At 51.1% G+C, this 18,975-nt stretch overlaps 6 protein-coding genes across 6 annotated transcripts; 3 read left to right on the forward strand and 3 right to left on the reverse strand.

The window, feature by feature from the left end:
* Nucleotides 1-2,092: 2,092 nt before the first annotated feature.
* On the forward strand, nucleotides 2,093-3,854 carry AUEXF2481DRAFT_69719 (uncharacterized protein; the record flags this gene model as incomplete). Its single annotated transcript, XM_013484616.1, has 4 exons — nucleotides 2,093-2,299; nucleotides 2,351-2,829; nucleotides 2,885-3,222; nucleotides 3,274-3,854. 4 exons carry the CDS (start codon nucleotides 2,093-2,095, stop codon nucleotides 3,852-3,854), a joined length of 1,605 nt encoding a protein of 534 aa, XP_013340070.1.
* Nucleotides 3,855-5,125: 1,271 nt separating this feature from the next.
* Nucleotides 5,126-5,642, forward strand: AUEXF2481DRAFT_8416 (uncharacterized protein; the record flags this gene model as incomplete). Its single annotated transcript, XM_013484548.1, has 3 exons — nucleotides 5,126-5,248; nucleotides 5,301-5,343; nucleotides 5,455-5,642. The coding sequence occupies 3 exons, from the start codon at nucleotides 5,126-5,128 to the stop codon at nucleotides 5,640-5,642; spliced, it is 354 nt and encodes a 117-aa protein (XP_013340002.1).
* A 458-nt stretch (nucleotides 5,643-6,100) lies between these two features.
* AUEXF2481DRAFT_69732 (uncharacterized protein) lies at nucleotides 6,101-7,133 on the forward strand (the record flags this gene model as incomplete). The annotated part of the gene is made up of 2 exons (XM_013484617.1): nucleotides 6,101-6,584; nucleotides 6,637-7,133. The coding sequence occupies 2 exons, from the start codon at nucleotides 6,101-6,103 to the stop codon at nucleotides 7,131-7,133; spliced, it is 981 nt and encodes a 326-aa protein (XP_013340071.1).
* A 249-nt stretch (nucleotides 7,134-7,382) lies between these two features.
* On the reverse strand, nucleotides 7,383-8,101 carry AUEXF2481DRAFT_462064 (uncharacterized protein). Its single transcript, XM_013484636.1, has one exon. It carries the CDS (start codon nucleotides 7,915-7,917, stop codon nucleotides 7,519-7,521), a length of 399 nt encoding a protein of 132 aa, XP_013340090.1. The 5' UTR covers nucleotides 7,918-8,101; the 3' UTR covers nucleotides 7,383-7,518.
* A 4,458-nt stretch (nucleotides 8,102-12,559) lies between these two features.
* On the reverse strand, nucleotides 12,560-15,024 carry AUEXF2481DRAFT_8418 (uncharacterized protein; the record flags this gene model as incomplete). Its single annotated transcript, XM_013484549.1, has 4 exons — nucleotides 12,560-12,973; nucleotides 13,091-13,232; nucleotides 13,282-13,471; nucleotides 14,160-15,024. 4 exons carry the CDS (start codon nucleotides 15,022-15,024, stop codon nucleotides 12,560-12,562), a joined length of 1,611 nt encoding a protein of 536 aa, XP_013340003.1.
* A 1,353-nt stretch (nucleotides 15,025-16,377) lies between these two features.
* Nucleotides 16,378-18,834, reverse strand: AUEXF2481DRAFT_92020 (uncharacterized protein; the record flags this gene model as incomplete). The annotated part of the gene is made up of 4 exons (XM_013484637.1): nucleotides 16,378-18,169; nucleotides 18,224-18,362; nucleotides 18,389-18,587; nucleotides 18,680-18,834. The coding sequence occupies 4 exons, from the start codon at nucleotides 18,832-18,834 to the stop codon at nucleotides 16,530-16,532; spliced, it is 2,133 nt and encodes a 710-aa protein (XP_013340091.1). The 3' UTR covers nucleotides 16,378-16,529.
* Between the last annotated feature and the right edge of the window lie 141 nt (nucleotides 18,835-18,975).

Genomic DNA, 18,975 nt, shown 5'->3' on the forward strand with positions numbered 1-18,975 from the left:
CGTCGTGGATGTGTTGGCGAAGGCGCAATAGCATCAAGAGCTTGCCGATGAACAGGTCATTCTGCAGGTCGGCCGTAGTACTAGTCCAGAGACTGACAGAGGCTTCTATACCAGCAGAAGAGCAATGCAAGCATCGTCCTGGCCTTGACAGTATTGGAGCCTCGATCATAAACCAGGCCAATCAGGTATATCGTCTTCTGGTGGTCGGAGCAAGATGCAGCGACAGGCACAGTTCGTCATCAGCAGAGGAGAGGAGTCATGATAGTCTATCAGTCCTTGAGGAAGGAACTAAATGAATCGTAGCCCTAACGTCGTCGTCGCCAGGACTATGTAGGGCTTCGGTACATCTCAGAAGCAAGACGGATGATCAGCCATCGTGTCAGAGATGCAGCGAGGATGCAACACCCCGCATGTCGAACCCCCGCAATCGATTTTCGAAGTCTTGATGTTCTGTGGAGAGGAGGATCGCGACGATGTGGGAAGGCGGTGGGACGATACGGTGAAGTCTCAAGGTCTTCCACCAATCAGGCTAATTCAGGCTGAATGGCCCCTGACGATTTGAGACAGACTCCGCAGGTCGCTTTAGAATGGTCTTCAACCATGCGTGATGCTTGGTACATTCACGGCACCTGATTCCGGATGCGCGGAATATTCTTGACACTCTTGGATCTTTTGTTTGAGGCGAACAGACTCGTGAAGACGAATGCTTTTCACGGATGCGGTGGAATGTGAAGATGCGACGAATGCGGCTCGACGATGCGGCGAAATGAGATTGGCCAGAACTTCTTTCCCATCAGGCCAAAAGTCTTGGTTCCTGCTGAGGCTTCGTTCGTCCAGGCTTCCTGCTTTTTCAGCCCTCGCATCTAACATCGCGACTTCTTCTTTCTCGATTCTTGTTCCTCCATCTCTTCAGCCGAAGGGAGATTGCGATAACACTCCTGTTTTGAATTTGGAATGTAGTCGTAAGGCGTGGCCGGCGGAATAGGACGCAAATGGCGTCCACACTTGCCGGATACGAAGGCAAGTTTGGCTGTCTTACTCGGTGGTATTGATCCTCGTGCCGTTTCTGTTCTCCCGCCGGTCTCCTCGTCTGTTTGAGCTCCGTCTGTTTCCATGATTATGTGTATGCGCTTCAAGATATCACCCGTCGCAAGAGCCGAAGTCCTTATGATCTAGACTTTCGGACGCACGACGGCCCTTTTGAACTTCCATCTCGTCAAGATCTTGTAGGACAATACCCATGAGGTCGGCTGAAGCTGGGCGCTTCTCACGTGTCGAGGCTGGATGCCATGTGATGGTGTCGATATTGATGTGATGACGATCTGACCTCTTCGGGTGCGTATATACATATCTGGCGCCAACGGCAAGCCCTACTGCAAGGGGTGCTGCTTACTGGCTCAAGCACCCGAACCCAGATGCGGCCGTTCGCGGTTGAAAGGTGATCTTCAAAGCACATGCATCCGCTACACGCCGACATGTTCGACGATGCCCATGTGTGAAGCTTCATTCTCCAAGTCTAGCATGCCGGTCGCGTGCTCGTCGTCTGCAAAGAGGCGTTTCGACATGGAAATTTAGTCGGCGGTTAAAAGCACGAAGCCTTGTTTTGGCGCGCTTAGGCCGGCGCGACTCGGTAGATAAGCAATTCACCCCGTCGGCCAATATGCCAACGCTACGCCGCATTCGTCCATGTAGCGAGAATCCGTACCGGTCGAAGGATGCGAGCGTTCAGTTTCCGTGGGCGTCCGTACTTGTCCTGTAGCGACAGGCGACGAGGCATGCCTCCCACCGGGTGGCGGGACCAACAGGCCCTTCTCTCGGTACATTCAACGCAGTAATTCACAGCATCGGCTGACACGGCTGAATGCGTAGCTTAGCGTGCCTTCCCTTCCCCAGACGCTTCACGTTGCAACCCCCCCGGACGTTACTACCCCACGCCCGAACTCTCCACAAGTCTCCGCGTGCCCACCCACCTGCACTTAGTTATAAGTCTGCATCCCCACCTGCACTCTCCCATCTTACCCACTCCATCAACACACCCTCTCTTCCTCCGCCAATCCTTGGACAGCTTCTCTCACAGGGAGCATCCGACAACATGAACAACATCAATGAGAAGCCGACTTCGGCCATGGAAATCGAAACTCACAATGCCGAGTCGGGCTACGGTTATGACGAGAAGGGCGGCGTGGACAGAGCGGGCGCTATCGATGCCGAGAACATCGAGCACAACATGACGGTCTTGCAGGCCATCAAGGCTTATCCTGCTGCGAGTTGGTGGGCCTTTGTCATGTCATCCACCATCGTAAGCTGTCTCCCATGAACAATGAAGCATACATCTCTGACGCTGTATCAGATCATGGAATCTTACTGTGTCTTCCTGATGGGACAATTCATCGCCACGAAGCAATTTGCAGAGGACTTTGGCGTCCAGAGCGGAGTCAGTGGCGAGTATATTATCGAAGCCTCCTGGCAATCGGCCTTTCAATGTGCTGGCCCAGTCGGCGCTTTCATTGGCTGCTTCCTCGCCGGTCCCATCACTTCTGCAATCGGCTACCGCTGGACTACCATTGGCGCTCTTATGGCCTTGAACGCCTTCATCTTCGTGTTCTACTTCGGCAACAGTCAGCCCATGTTCCTCGCCTCTCAGATCTTGGAAGGACTCCCATGGGGCATTTTCATCGCCAATGCTCCTGCTTATTGCGCCGAGATCGTGCCCATGAGACTGAGAGCGCCTGCCACCCAGATGTTGCAAATGTTCTGGGCAATCGGTTCAATCATCGTTGGTGGTATCACTTATCACTTCCAGTCCAAGAACAACGCCTCTGCTTACAGGTATCCTAATACTGATTCCTACCATCGAAGACGGTTATACTAATTGTGATGTCAGAGTTCCCATCGCACTCCAGTGGATGTTCCCAACTCCTATCGCTATCCTCCTATTCCTGGCCCCTGAATCACCTTGGTGGCTCGTACGAAAGGGCAAGCTGGCTCAGGCAGAGAAGGCTATCACGCGTCTTGGCCGCAAAGGTGCAGGCGACAACCCCAAGGATCAAGTATCCATGATGCGTCGTACCATTGACCTCGAGAAGACTGCGAAGAAGCCCAGTCTTATTGAATTATGGAAGGGCACCGATCGCTACCGCACCTTGATCGTGTGCGGTGTGTATGCATCTCAAAACCTGACGGGTAACCTGATTGCCAATCAGGCTGTCTATTTCTTCAAGCGTAAGTCTAACCATCATCTCACGTGCTCACACGAAACTGACACCATCGCAGAGGCTGGTATGGCAGACGACACTGCCTTCGCACTCGGCCTTATCACTTCTGCCCTCCAATGGATCATGGTCATCATCTCCTGGGTCCTGACCACCTACTTGGGCCGCCGCACCATCTACGTGTACGGCCAAGCTATCGCCACTTGCTTCTTGGTTGCGCTTGGCATTGCCGCCTCTGTTGGTAAAAGCACAGCAGCCTCTAACGCACAAGCCTCCCTCGGCCTTCTTGTCTCGGTCCTCTTCTGTCTCGGTCCCGCCCCTGTCTCCTATGCCATCATCGGTGAAACCTCTTCCGTACGCCTGAGACCGTTGACGACCGGTGTCGGACGTGCCGCATACTACTTGGTCAACATCCCTTGCATCTTCCTTGCGAGTTACATGCTCAACACCGACAAGTGGAACCTTGGAGGCAAGAGTGGCTACATCTGGGCTGGTACTGCATTGATCTGCACCGTCATGAGTTGGATCTGGATCCCCGAGTTCAAGGACAGATCTTTCCGTGAGATTGACATTTTGTTCACTCGCAAGGTCAATCCCCGCAAGTGGCCCGAGACGGTTGTCGATGTCCAGGATGATGAGTAGTTGTTGTTTGTTGCTCACGATGGGCTTTCCAAGCCCAAAGTCTCTTTCCAGCCAATCGATGTCAAACGATGACGAGCAGATGTGCAAGACAAACGTCTCGACACTCGTGTAGGATTGAACAGATCTGAGTTGTTATACTCAGACTGTGGGAATGAAACAATGCACATAGCTGCAATGAATGCTTTACTGTTTATTTTTTTACAACGACGTGCTCTCTACCTTTTGTGAATTTTGGTCTGCTCTTCTGTGACGTCTATTCCTTTTGAATGATCACTGCTAGGTTTTTTTTAAACCTTGGCCGTCGCTTTGGTCAAGTGGCTTGCCATCTCGTGGCACAAAAGTACCTGCCTCATGATGCACCGTCGTCATTATAAGCTAGAGATCTAGTCACGGAATATGGCTGGAACATCTATTCTTTCCTGCAATATACTAATCGTACTAATGTGGATATTCTTTCTCACGAAGCACAAGCGCGTCTAAAAAGCTATTGTATCCACCCCGTTTTGAAAACTGCAAAGGAAGAAACAGTTTTGCGTGGCCGAAAATTATGGCTAGGGGTCTACACAGAGTTTGGATCGCAGAGTTTAGATCGTACAGGAAGCGTCATTAGTTTATGAAAGTCTGGATCTTTAGGTTTATTATATGTTTGTCATTAAGTATGTATATAGGTGCTTGTGTATATATGGTTAGATAGATGAGGTTAGAGTAGATGATATCTTTTAGACTTCTGTCATTGCGCTGACTGCACCAAGCCGCAAAAGTAGACCGAAAGTCTGGTAACGGATTGTCGCGCAATTCGTCTACTGTGCAGTTGATATACGTTAGAAATGACCCTTCACTTTTGGGTTGGTGAGGGGAGCACCCTGACGACTTTGCGAATTCACCCTCCGACTCGACTGATCAGGCCTAAGCATAATGTCCCACAACATCCAAATTCTGCTTCTCGCCATCCACTTGTCATGTAAATCAATATTTGCGTACAGGATGACTCCATCACCCGATTTAGGGGCTTCAACAAGCGATTCTCCAGTCGACAAGACAATATCGATACATTTACTCAGTACGTGAAATCGTCTCACACTTTTGCCTCCTCTCAATTATGCCCCCTGTTGGTATTGCATCTTGTTACCGTCTGATGTCATTCGTTCAAGCACTCATGTCTTCGCAATGCTTGGCGTGGCCGTAGATTCACCCACGAGTCCGCAGTCACTTTTCCACCGTCTGTTCCCACGCGTCTCAAGATAACTTCGCACTCATCTTAAAGACCCGTCATGGCTGCTAAGACGAGAAGCGCCCTGATCAAGAGCAAATCTGGCCTTGTAGTTAAGAGAGGCAGAAAAAACGAGGAAGGCCCAGCTCGGATGACCAGGAATGCCACAGTCGCACAAGAGACTGTTAAGTTGATGTGCGCTGATACTGAGAATAAGCATACTGACAGAAGCGCAGCTCTGCCTGTCGACTCGCACAAACAAGACCATCAGGACACTCTGTTTGTAGTTCAAGGCGCTGACAGTCCTCCACGCGCCATCAACATCCACAGCGCCAGCAAGACGATCTTCGATATCCCGCGACCAATAAGCATATGCTGACAACATATCAGCTTCTTCCATCGGCACGACTCAGAACGATACGCCTCTCGCTCGGACGCAGAGCTCTTTCTTCAGAAAGCTACCTGCAGAGATCCGCCTGATGATCTATGACTATGCACTCGGTACTGGCACTGTTGACAAGTCAACCGGCACCCGCGTCATCATCGCCCACATGCACCGAGACTGGTTCAAGCTTTGATGCAAGAAGAACTACTCCCGCTTTGAGACTCATGAGAAGGATTGAGTGTGTCACTCCCAAGAAGGAATACCACCCCCGAGGCCACGGTCCCTACGGTTACTGGGAACACTACCTGGAGCTGGGACTCGGAAGGAATGCCTGGAAAAGGGAAGACCCAGACTCCTGCTGATTGGGAACTTGAGCCTGCAGAGTTTTGGAGTGATCTGAAACAGGAAGTAGACGCAAGGTACCGATTCTGGAGGGATGTTCCTTGATGACGTGGGAGTTGAGGTCGGTCATCAGTGCAGTCACTTAAGACGAACTTGCCACATTGTCAAAATTATAATGCTCTTTCGGTTTCGAGGTTGGCAGCTTCTTGAACTCAAATGGTTGAGGACACGAGGAATCAACGTGGAGATGATTCATCGCATGGCGGGAAAACTTATGACGATCAATCAACTCAAATCGACTCCCTTTCAATGTACCATCCAGTCACCTTCATTGATGCAACGTGCCTTCCCCTTATTCTTCGAAAGCGATTTTATCCACACCCTTTCTCTCACAACCATCATCATGCGTCTGAATATTCTTGCCCTGGCAATACTGCCTCTGGCTTCCACGCTGCCACAATCGTCCTCTCCAACGACGATGGCTGGGCAGAAATGAACATCCGCACCCTCTACCGCACTCTCCAAGGCTCAGGTCACGATGTCCTCATGTCCACTCCTCCAGCCGACCAGTCATCCGCTGGTGCCTTGACCGCTCCACCCACTCCACTGGATATACCCTGCCATTACTATGCCTGTCATGCTGGCAGTCCTGTACAAGGAACATGGCCAAGCGATCATAACATCACTTATGTGAACTCCTACCCTACCACCGCTATGACGATGGGCATTGAGAGAGTCATCAATCAGACTGGCGTGTTACCCGATCTCGCAATATCGGGTGTGAATCTCGAGAGTAAGTTCCTCCCCCCCAAATCCCTTTTACCAATCATACTAATAAGGCGCAGATAATCTTGCAACTACAACAGGCCTCACTAGTGGTGCTATTGGTGCCGCGAAAGCTGCTTCTTTGCTTCATGTCCCGGCTATTGCGTTTAGTGGTCATTCTGGGTATCCGATGGCTTGGAAATCTGTCACTCCACTGCATTCGCGGGTTTATGCTGCTATGGCTCTTCAGCTTACTAATGCTCTTTTGGCTTCTGGAGCGCCGTATCTGCCTGGTGGTACTTGGTTGAATGTCAACTTTCCGAATGTTGAGCTCGGGGTTTGCGATGCGGAGGGCGATGGAAAGTTTGTGATGAGCAGACTGTACGATGGCATGGGACAGGTGAATGTAAAGACTTGTGGTAAAAAGCAATTGCCCACAGAGGCAAGCGTTATTGAGACAGAAGGATGTTATGTCTCTGTCAGTCTTGGTATGGCTGAGACATTGAAAGATGCGAGCGCAGCGGATCAAGAGATGGTGAGGCAGAAGTTGGCGGGTATTCTTACTTGTTCGCCTTGATCTAAAGATAGAAGAACTCCATGTACACAGAAGCGGGTGCTGAAAAGCATGTTGCCTTTTGATGGCTGCATAAATCATGGCATAGCGATGCTGGAGATCAATAAATACTTGCCCAATTTATCTGTTTTATTGCGATCTCATCAGGCATGCTCTACCATTTGTACCAGCTGCGCCGATGCAAAGTCATGTTGAGATGCTCTTACTCACCAGTCGAGAGCCTACGCCGCCCGAGGCGAATTACGTATATCACACCATCTCACTGATCTTGATGATTCTCTTGAATCTGTTCCTGGCTTTTGATAGTATTCTTATACTATAGACAAAGAAGGCAGGCGCGAAGAGACGACAGCAGGCAACAGCAACAAGCGACAACAAGCACCCCAGCTCAAGCACCAAGACGAGCACGAGGCATCTGAGGCCTCTCAGGGCGCTCAATCTCCCGACCTCCGTGGGCGCGAGGAAACATCTCTGTACACCTAATCAGCATAATCCCCACTCCTGACACAGACATAACGACATACCGAAATCCCCAGCAGGCAAGCCCTCGTCCTCCAACCATCCAAACCGCAGCATCGGGTATCAAGCCAGCGTGAGCCACCCAAACAGAGCAGCGCAGAACAAACTTCCCATGCAGTTCCGCACCACACATATCACGCACACAAGGCCAAAGAAAGAGCAAGGAGATGTACATGAACTGCAGGCGACGAAAGAGAAGAAATGTCGAACAGGGACAACCTGCAGTGGGAAAGAGAAGGATCCAATCACGAAACAACACCAATATCATTACCTACCGTCCTCGCGCGCCCCTCGAACCTACCAACATCCGACCGATACTATCAAGAAGATTCCAATCGAGCTTCTGTGAAGACGATCGCGCGCAGAAAGAGCAAGGCTGCAGACAAAAGACATGAGATGCGAGACAGGCATACTCTGCAGTGGGAAAGAGGTGGGATGATCGAAGACGCGCACACCTTACCATTCAGGTTGTCTCGATGCTCCAGCCACGGCCGCTACGTTATCCGCACCTACCTCGAAGACAAGCCTTCGCTTAAGACCCACTCTCATATTGCCTGATGTCTGTTCAAGCGGCAGCGAGGTATGCTGTACAGCCATCGCGCTGTGAGCTGCGTAATAGCTTGTAGTCCAATTCTTCTTCGGACGTCCGTGAATGCCCAGCACCCACTTCCAGCTACCCTTATCGATTTTGACTGTTGTGTATGAAAGTTCCTGTCCTTGACGGTGAGCATCATATCCACAGGTGCTGTGAATGGCGCCATTGCGTTTGTCTAACATTCTGTGGCCGGCAGAGCAGGATGAGACGGGCGAGCTGAATCCACTCTTCATCATGTGCGCCTTCATGAAGCTGTCGGAGAGATTGAGTGGCCGTCTACCATTCAAGCACGGACAAGTCTGGAGGATAGCTTCTCCTACTAATAGTTGTCAATGTCGTAGCAGTGTGACATTTGCAGCGCCGCCCAAATCGTCCATCATCTTTAGCCAGGATCAAAGGCGCCGGACGCTTTGCGTGACTTAGACAATGATGACAGCGTCTCGCACTGGCCCGAGTTGCCAGCTGCTCAACTCAGCAACACCTCCCATTCCTTTGCTCGATGTCAGGCTACCTGCTGCACCTGACTGAGACTGCAGACCAGTCTATCCTGACGAGACACCAATCGCTCCAGGACGCTGCAAGCGGTTCGACCTAAGAGGCCACCCGGACCGTTATTTGTTAGAGCGGTGAGCGAACTATGGGGGTTGTTCGACTTTGCAAACTGCTTCCTCAAAGCGTGCGTGCTCTTGGTCCAGGCAAGCTCTTGACTGCGAAGTCTCTAGGCGGCTTCATTCTCAGACAATCGGGTCATTCTCGCCGCGCGATCGCATCGTTTGGCTATGAATAAAGGCTGTTCTGACACTCAAAAAAGTGCTCAAGCCCAAGCGCTCAAAGTCCTGGGCGAAAGACGAAAGCGGCGAAGCACACAGCAACCGACTGCAAAAGGCAGCACCTCCAGCCAGTCTCATCCACGTCTTCGCCTTGTCGTTCATTCTCCAAGCAGTTGTCAACAAAAACGTCCAGCATTCGTCAGCTCGTTACTAATGTCGGGAGAGAAGCGGATTGCGGTCCTCGAACGCCGCAAGCAGGTTTCGAACATTCCTCGGCTTTCTCCACGACTTTTGGCCAGCCGCTCAAACAACTCACCGACCAAGAAGCATTGTCCGTTTCTGTCCTGGCTTCGCCTTCAACTTACATGCCATCACGTCTTTGTATGCTGCTTTCGTCTCATGACTCGACTTCTCCTCCTCTGTTCACGGCGCATAGCCTGCTTGACCTGGCACTGCTCTCGATCAGCTTCTCATCCGACAAGCACCAGAGGCATCTGAAGGCTGCGACATGCTCTTCGTCCAGGGAGTCACTGCGTCCGTGCACGATCTGCCATTACCTGGCTGCACAACCGCTGTAACTGCGAAAAGTTAGAGCCTCAGCATGGTCGACGTTGCAGTAATCGGTTCTGTGGTGTAGTTGGTTATCACTTCTGTCTAACACACAGGCGGTCCTGAGTTCGAGCCTCAGCGGAATCATCTCTTTTGCCGCCCCTAGACTCTCTTTTGCACGCATCGAGAGATTTGGATGTCGAGGGATCGAGTCTTGCAGTGATTTGCGAGAGTTGTGGGGTGGGCGCGGGCGTGACTTGAGCTTCGTAAAGCCCGTTCTGAGGAAGCCGTGGTGCGTAGATGGCGGCGACTGTGGGGGAGATTCACCTTCTCGCATCTCGAGTGTTTCAATACAGTCTATCATTTCCGTTCAGGATGGTGGACCACTCCGCGGTATATTCTGCGTTGGTCAACGTGCGGAGCAAGGGCTTCAATGTTCTACCATTGCATAGAGACAGAAAAACAAGCATTTCCCGAGCGTAGAGAATCGGAGCGCGAAACAAGCGAGAATCTGGCAGTCGCCCAAGTATTCTCTCTACCGGATATGCAGTGGTGTATCTGTGCAGGTTTTCCGAGGTGGTGATTTCTGGAACGTTGCAAACCAGTCCCCAAGACACATGGGCTGCTTTAGCGGTGTATGCCGGCAGTGACGCTAGCAAGTCAAGCTAACCTGGTTATAAGCAACAGTAAGCAAGTTTGATCTTTCCATCATGACTCCAGACGCCTCATGGACGATATCGAGCGCCCCAAAAGGTCGATAGTGGCGGATGAGGTCTTGACCAGGGTCGTCCTCTTGACCAGTCTGACATGATCAATCGAGCATCTAGAATACATATCATGTCCGGCAGTCGCCAGCGTCACGCAACTTGAGCTCCCGTATGCTGGATCATTTTGCGTTGAACTACCGAAGTGACTGTCACTCGTGAGAGTACCTATGTAAACCCTTCTTCAAGACCCAGCAAGATGCCAGTAGACTCGATGAAAAGATAGTTCGCGTCAACCTGAGGTAGTGAAATACGGGTAACACAGTACCAGGGGACATGCGTCTGCCACCGAGTCCACTCGAGTAAGGCGCAGAGGCCTCCCAGCCGGTTCCAAAAAAAGAGGGGATAGGGTTGGTTGTCTAACAAGGCGGCCAAACTTGTGTAGAGCAATCATCGGCGGTAAGCAGTCATCCCCAAGACCATACCTCCGTCTTGTAGACCGTTTTTCTAGGTTGCGACAGCTGCAGTTGTGAGGTGACGGATGCCTGGCGTGTAGAGAAGAAAGTAAAGCTCGGAAATTGAAAGCGGCGCGACTTTGGTAGCCATTGGGCTGCTCGCCAAGGAAAACCAGACGCCCACGAACAGTCAAGCATGAATTACCCGCGGACGGGGCGTGACCTGACAGCGACTGTCTCTCGAGGTCGTCAAGACATTTAGCCAGTGTATTGCGTCGCGCAGCCATCCTGCTGTTCAGCTACAGATAAGGCATAGAAGCTTCTACGACTTTGGCTGGCCCACTGGCGAGGCTTTGAAGGCCGTGTTCGCAGGAATCAAAGCATACCAGGCAGAACTAAGGAAGGGAGACATCTCTCTCAGAGTACCCCGAAGAATACTGGAGTCATGGATTGTCGTTGAGGGTTCGCGCTGCAGACTTGAGTTACCAGCTCTGAATTGGTCAAATGACCGTGTCACCGACGCGGAAGGATAATGCATGAGCTCTCCGACCCCACGAAGAGTCCTTGGAAGAACTTGTCAGAGTGCAATGTTCTTTACAAGATCAAACGCACGATGCCGGGGACTCTGGTGAGTTCTGGCTATCCTTTCTCGGACGTACCCTCGCTCTTATCCTCTCTCGGGAGAATCTACCTTTGACGGACCTTGCGTTATTGCATGGATAGTAAGTGTAAAGTGAATGCAATCGAAACAGATCATTCGTTCTCTCTTCAACATCAAGTTCGGTAGCTTATCAATCTACTTCCCTGCTACTACCGTGCACTCCACCCGCTCCGAGTCTGACATGGTATCTCGTGGGTGCCGTTTGCAGTACTGGAAACTCCACATCAGTCTCTTGCATATTGACAGCATACCACGCATCACTTGATGACTCATGATGGTGTGTCCGTTTGGAGCGGTGGCTCATTCTTGAGAGAGGCGTTATCGAACAGGGAAGGATGTCCTGAAGGATTACATGATTGAATATTGATATTGAGGGAGGTCGAGAGCTAAGAACTTTGGTTTTTTCACGCATTTTGACACCTGCCGGTCTGACTAAGCAGGGATTTCCCACGACAAGCTAGCTGGATTGGGAAGTCATGGATCGACCACCACGCGCGTCGACCACTCCGCGCGAGCTGTACTGAATCCGCTGACATTTGACCTATCAGCCCTTTGGTTTTTACCCCGTCTCTATCTCGCTTAAGATTACGCAAAAAGCTCGCTACATGAACATTCTCAGCACTCAACACAAGCTAGGATGAGCTATTGTAGTAAAATATGCGATCTGCGCAGGATGCGTTTATCGCAGCTAATGTTTTGCAGACCGCCCAGTCTGGATGACTGGTATCGATAGCAAGAATGAAGTCGTCACCACTGTGGCCACCATCAAAGGCAGTAGATCGACCCGCATCGCAGCAAAGGCTAGAGCTCCGTCCATTCTCCCATTTCCCATCTTCTCTCTCCCCGCAGAGTCAGCAACATCATCTACGAGGAAGTCTTTGCCTCAGCGACCAGCGACCACGATGACAAGGTGCACCTCAACATATCGAAAGTCCGTGTCGCGGGAGTCATCTGCACGCCTCGAGAAAATAGGGTAGTATGTGTGCAGTCACTTAGGTCACAGCCTATCATACGCTCCCGAACGTGAATGCTATCTTCCAAGACATGCCTTTGTCTTGCCACAGCTAGCTAAACAGCGCTTTCCCTCGACGAGAAGCTTCCTGATCATGCAATATCCAGGGCTCCAATACGTAGATTACGGTAGTGAGAAAGTGATACTGCATTTGGACAGCTTTATCAAAAGACCCGGCCGGACAACATCACCGAAGCATCAGGGTACTTGATAGCCAGCTCCTCAAGCTCTTCGCGATCTTGTAGCAGCCATTGGACCCCCTGACGGCGAAGTGGAGGGGACATCAGAATACCGCGACGATGATCCCACCAGGTTAAATCGTCATGCTCTGTACGGTCATTGATGGCAGGGGCGTATACGGTGAGAGCATGGATGAAGTAGATGAACTTGTTGATTGAGGCGGCATATATCCCGTTCTGGGTAGTCTTGTCGTCCTCCTTTGGGTGGAGCAGGCTGCTGACATCGAGAGTGTTAAGGTCGATAGGGCCGATGTAATGGATGGCATTATCTTGTATACGTAGTACAGCCTCCCGTTCTGCCCAATCTCCAGCACGAAGCTGAGGCCAAAGAAGGAGCATCTTTATAAACTCCGGTCAATAGTTAGGAAGACAATTGTGTGAGAGGATGAATAGCGTAGAATGCGCCAGCCCCATTGTCATTGTTCCAATCAAGGGAGGCGGGGGGTAGGGACTTACGAAGAGATCGTTGGCGTTGTTGGGGCCGGAGAAGTTGGCATCGCAGCCATGCCAGAGACAAGGAAGACCAGCAGGTACAACCTGAGGGGGATGTGGTGGCGTAGGAGGTGGGGGAGGTGGAGAAGGAGAGCGAATACCCAAGCTATATGCTCTCTTAGCCGCCAGCAATACCTCCAAAAATGTGCACTTACGTGGAGCGGCCGGCGAACAGGTCGATAAGGTCGCTAGTGGACATCTTACGAGGATCAAAAGATTTATAGCTGTGATACACCATGATGATGTCCACGTTGATGATATCGCTTGGAGAGATAGTTGAATGAACACGCAAGGCAGGTAGGAAAAACAAGTGAACATTCGGAGCGCCAAGCACACGGCCGGCGTCTGTGTAGGGTCATACCAGCAGCAGGAAACCTGACACCACTTCAAGCATCGATACACTCCTGTACAGGGCCGTAGAAAGGCATGGTCGTGTTTTCCAAACTACCAGACGTATTGAGAGAGGGCAGATGCTTCTTATCCCACGAGGGATCAAGAGCAATGAGAAAAACATGTTGCCTTTCAACCGCTGCTTATGACACGAGGCACACTGATGGAATGAAACACCAACGATGTCATGCTACCGGCGAACCGATCGAGAGCGCTCTCACACATCGTGTCCATCTTACGTGCGATACAGACGATTCTGGAAGACATGCTGCCTTTCGACTGCCACGATATTGTATGAGGAGTGATGATGAAATGGTTCTATCTAATATACCTTGCCCCCGGTACACCAGTCAAAGAAGAAAGCTCTCACACTCCAAGCATAGATACACGTTACGACAGGACCGTCGAAATGCACGATAGAAATCGCAGACTCACGTCCTTGTTGGGAGAGATGCTATCATTTACATCGATCTCAAGAGGTACACTAATCACATTATCACTGGGTAAGGGGGAAAACAGGGTTTTGGGAGAATTGTGTTTGTATTTGATGTAATGAACCGACCCAGAAAACATAAGAGAGTCAGCAAAATCACATACCATTGAGAGTTACCATTCGAGTATGTTTTCTGTCACTGGGACTTACCATCGCAAGCTCGAGCATCACTCATCTCATCATCATCATCAGGTTCAACACCACCAGGGTGTCCACCATCAGAATCAGATCTCGAAACATGATTACCATCACTATCATAAACGGTATCAAAAAGCACAGCATCATCCTCGCCAACAGCAGCAAGATCAGGTATATCTAAATCCTGACTACCAGAACCAGCAGAAATAGCATCTCTTCTACGATGACCAGGTGTATAATCAGTAGCAGGTCTCGGCGGCGAAAGCTCACCAGCCAAACGGCGAAGCTGAATGAAAAGGTTAACAAAACGTCTGTGCCAAATGTTAGCAGGAACGAAAGGGACCATACCGTTGCGAAGTTCGTGCTCGATAGCCGCGAGGTCAGTGCGGGCTTGGATGGCGTGGATGCTGCTAGCAGCGACTTCATCTTCAGCTTGACGGACGTGCCAGGCGAAGGTGCTTGTGTTGGCGACGATGCGGGTGATGAAGTCTTCACACCAAGTAATGACCCGAGAGAGGCGGACATTGGTGAAAGCGACATTGCGATGAAGACCGATGATGGGTCCAACCAGATCCTGAAGCGTATGAGCAATCTCGGCAGTGTATTGAAGAACCAAAGTCATGAGTTCGGACTGAGGACCACCAGCGTCAGCCGTCCAACCAGCAGGCAAAGGCAAAGCATAAGCAGGAGGGGGGATGGGCTGAACGAAATGAACACCAGGAGCAGACTGGGTAGAGAGGTAAACAGGCGAACCAGCCTCCCAAGTTCCAGGAGGAGAAGTGGCGACGACGGCAAGGGCTTCAAGACGAGAAAGACGGTCTAGACGAGGGCGTTGAGGAAAGACGACTCTAGGCTCGCAAAGAGGATGAGCTGACATGGCGTGAATGGTGTCTACGAAGATGTCAATGCAAGTGCCGAGAGGTTGGCCAAAAGGACAACCAAGCCACATGACATCGTGAACGGTGACCCTCTGACAATAAGGACAAGTGGTGATCAGCTTCTCACCCCAGCACATCTTGCCGGAAGATTCTGTGGAGTTTGTTGTAGAAGTGGTTTTGGCTGAGGGAGAACTTTTGGAGCCGATTGTCGTCTGTAGGTCTGCCTCGAGTTTCGATTCTTGGGTGGTGAAGAGAGGAGAGATTAGGGGGGCTCTCGACAATTATATCATAATTTGGAAGAGACGCTTTCTGCATTGATTGCAACTTGTCGCCTGGCATGAGAACAATACATTGTAGACCATGACAAAGAATTGGTATTTGAAGCGGAAGGGCCATGGTAGCCAAACAAAGAAAAGAGGGAAGACCAGAAAGAAAAGCCAACTCTCGACGAACAAAGGACGCAGGCCAGAAGACATGTTGCATTTTCACAGGCCAGTCAGAGACATTTATGTCAGGCGGTGATTGGCTAGCTTCTTCTTGTGCTTGAGAGTCTGTCTCCTCGAAACTGATCGGGTCAGTAGAATGGAAGACGAAGGGCATGCTGCAACGCTCTTACCAGGTTGACTTGGAGGGCAAACTACAGTGGAAGTAGTAGCAGAAAGGACCTGGTTCTCAACGTCGGTCACCAAGATCAATCTTCCAGGGACTCTTCGGGACATAGTAAGTGATGGTCTGGTTAGGTATCGAGAGGCCGGGTACTGTTCAGTTCTATTACGGGCGAAGCAACGATGAAACGCGCTTCTCGCTCCCTCACGAGCAGTGCAGCAGACAGGAGAAGCAATGCTCTGTATCTAATGTCAGTTAGGTACATCTGCACACTGCGAGAAGTAGACGTACTTATGAGCATCAGCGACCTTGCAGTCACGCTCGTAGGGCTACCAGCGCCCGAGAAGAACACTCCCCAGACGTGGTCCTCGCGCAAGGAAGTAGGTGGAGCGCTAGGCGCAATGCGATCACGAGTTGTCAACATGCTCAATGAGCGGTCGCAGAGCTCGATTGTGGCGATAGGGACCTAGTTGTTCATACTAATGGTGCCTGTGATGTTCTGAACGTGAAGAGGAATGGCTGGTTGTTAGAGCCGAGTCGTGCTTGGCTTCCCTGACCGAGCTAGGGGACAACGAACACGATTCGCGGTATTCAAGCGCCAGCGGCACCGACAGCTGCTTTCATGGTACTCCAAGAACGAGTTACATCCTGGAACATCAGCTGTGAAAACGCATGATCTAATTTAGTGGGGCGAGATGTGTCCGACAAGTGACGATCGATTGGCGTGGTGTTTCATGATATGACATCTCGGTTCTGATCGTCCTTTCTGTCTTCTACTACTATCTTACATTTAAGTCCCAATTTCTTCTCTTCTTTCAATGCATATCTTTCATTCCCCATCCTTAACCACGCTGGGCTTCCTCAATCCTCGTCCAAGTTACTTTGTGCTAGAGTGTGCTCAGAACAAAGTGGGCAACCACGACTTGTGAGCGGGCTTTCTGGTGGCACTTCTGCGTACAACGGTAGTCTCCTTGGTCTTCTCTTCGTTCTTAGTGCTCATAAGATAATTATTGTGAGACTGCTTCTTGTCGATATTTTCTCTCTCGACAGCTGGCTGCCAGGCAGCGGGAAAGTGGTAGCTAGACGACTTCTCGCGCGAAAATTTGGGCAGATGAGCTGCCTTGATAGCTTCGATCTCATCGCCAGTCATAGGATGGCTCTGTACCTTGCGCCGAGCTGGGTCGTTCAGGGGGAGTCCACCGCTTCTGCGTTCACGGATAGGAAGCTCAGCCAGAGGAAGGGCAGGGCGAGATGGCTTGTACTGAGCAGCGACGCGGCGTTGAGAAAAACGTGGGTTCTCGTGAGCTTGGCCGAGCTGACCTTCAGGACCCAGGGAAGTGGGAAGAGACGAAGTGAAGCGAGCAGGTCTGTCGTGGGGTATTTCGATTTCGCGATGGGGTCTTCCGCCGCTCTCGGGCTTCTGGTAGTTCAAGTTGGTATTTGTGTGGTTACAAGGGTGCTCAGCGGTAAGACCGTGACAAGCCCCGAGAAGAATGGCCATCTTACTTTCCTTGCAGAGATACTTTTCTTCAAAAGCACTGAGCACTCCAACACAGAGCTCGGATTCGTAGAGATCGATTTCAGAAGTGGACAAGCCAGAAGCTGTTGCAGACTCATCCTCAGGGGCAAGTTCGCTCTCGCAGGTGCGTTGGGCACAGCATGAGTACTTCTGCGCAGTGGCGAGCGCACCCTGTTCAGAAGGCGGCGATGAGATAGTATCAATAGGGGCGACATTGTCGTGGACCTGAGTATGGCGTACCTCTGAAGACTTGATGGCAAGTTCTCTGTCAAGGATAGCAGGAGGTGACTGAAGACGTCCAGGGCGGCTGACCTTGGGTGTGAGGAACCTGAGAGAACCGTAAATAGCAGTAGTAGACATTGCGCTCGAGGTTGAAGAGATTGAGATTTGACGGCGGCGCGAGATAAGCCTGCGCTTGTGGCCGGCAGTAGCGACGTCAGAAAGAAGGTCATCACCACACGAGTCCGAGTCTTGCACGATGGTGATGTCACAGTTGAAGACGGAAGACTCGTTGACCATCTTGTCGAGCATGGAGCTAAAGTCTGGCATGGAGTCTGACATGTCGACGCTGATTGTGAGGTTGTCAAAGTCGCAGTCGATGCTGAGGACATCGCTGCCCTGTAACTCTATGGAAGAGAGCCCAGAAAAAGACATGGACGTAAGCTCTGCGTCACAGACAGCGCTGTTGGAGTCGCTTCTGGTGTGCGAGCGAGAGGCTTGAGAGTTGTTGCGGTAGTGGTCCTGCTCGTCCATGACGTCACAAGCGGATGTTCGTTGATGGGACATAAAAGTCGACACAGAAGAACGATCATCGTTAAGCTCACGCTCACCAAGTGCCTCGCGAACCTTAGAGCCAGACGAAAGATGAACGTGGTGGAAAGCAACGTGCGAGATGGAGTCAAGACTTCTGTCCTCGTCCTTGATAGCCAAGTCGCCGCGGACTTCCTTCGATGTGGGAACGAACGCAACCTGCTTTGCCATTCTCATTGCGGTGCGCTTCCGCGAATTGGTCTTGAGAGCTTCTTCGTGTCAGTCATATCGTTGTGAATGGTGCAAACTCTCACTGTACGTACCGCTCTGTATAAGAGGTTGCGATTCTGTCATGTCATGGGCGACGCGGCTGCTGTTTGTGCGGCAACGGGACATATTGTCGAAGTACCGACCGAGATGGGTGAGACACATTGTTACGAGTAATGTGTAAGCAGGATAATTCTGGGGCGCGCGGAAACAAGGGTCACAGATGTCAAGAAAAGCTTGGAGAATGGAAGATGGGAATAAAGCGCCTTTCTCGTGATTTTCTTGGTCACGACAGTCATGTTATCGGCGGAGGGTGTGGTGAAGATCTTGTCAGCAATCCAGAGGAAGGCTTTGACGCGATGGACTGCCTCCTGAAGGGCGCGAACAACGTGACCGTACTGGATGACGATCTTGAGAGACCTGAGCGGGTCAGTATACAGATGCATTGGAGGGTGGAGGGGCACTTGCATCTCGACACGTTTGATTGCAGCGATCATCTTCTCTCCCTCAACCTTGTTGTCGACCAGGAGGGCGATGGTTCAGCGGGATCGAGGACCTTCAGGGTCTCGCGAATGACCTTGATGGTGTGGTAGAGGGTAGAAATGCTGAGGTTGTACTCATGCAGCTCGGATGCCAGGTTCGAGAGGGTCTCCTGAGCGGTAGCCATGATGACTTGATGCTTGATAGGTTGGTAGAGATGAGATTTTGACTGCGAATTGTGTTGATAACCAAGGAGTTATAGACGGGACTTTTGGAGATGGAAGTAGGGACGTTCAGGTGTGAAAGCTGGGAACGGTCGAACGCTGTT

This window comes from Aureobasidium subglaciale, assembly GCF_000721755.1.
Source record: "Aureobasidium subglaciale EXF-2481 unplaced genomic scaffold scaffold_28, whole genome shotgun sequence".
NCBI lineage: Eukaryota > Fungi > Ascomycota > Dothideomycetes > Dothideales > Saccotheciaceae > Aureobasidium > Aureobasidium subglaciale.

Excerpts from the sequence above, each read along its gene's own strand:
- AUEXF2481DRAFT_462064 (XM_013484636.1), bottom strand. The coding sequence starts at position 7,917 with ATGATATTGGTGTTGTTTCGTGATTGGATCCTTCTCTTTCCCACTGCA.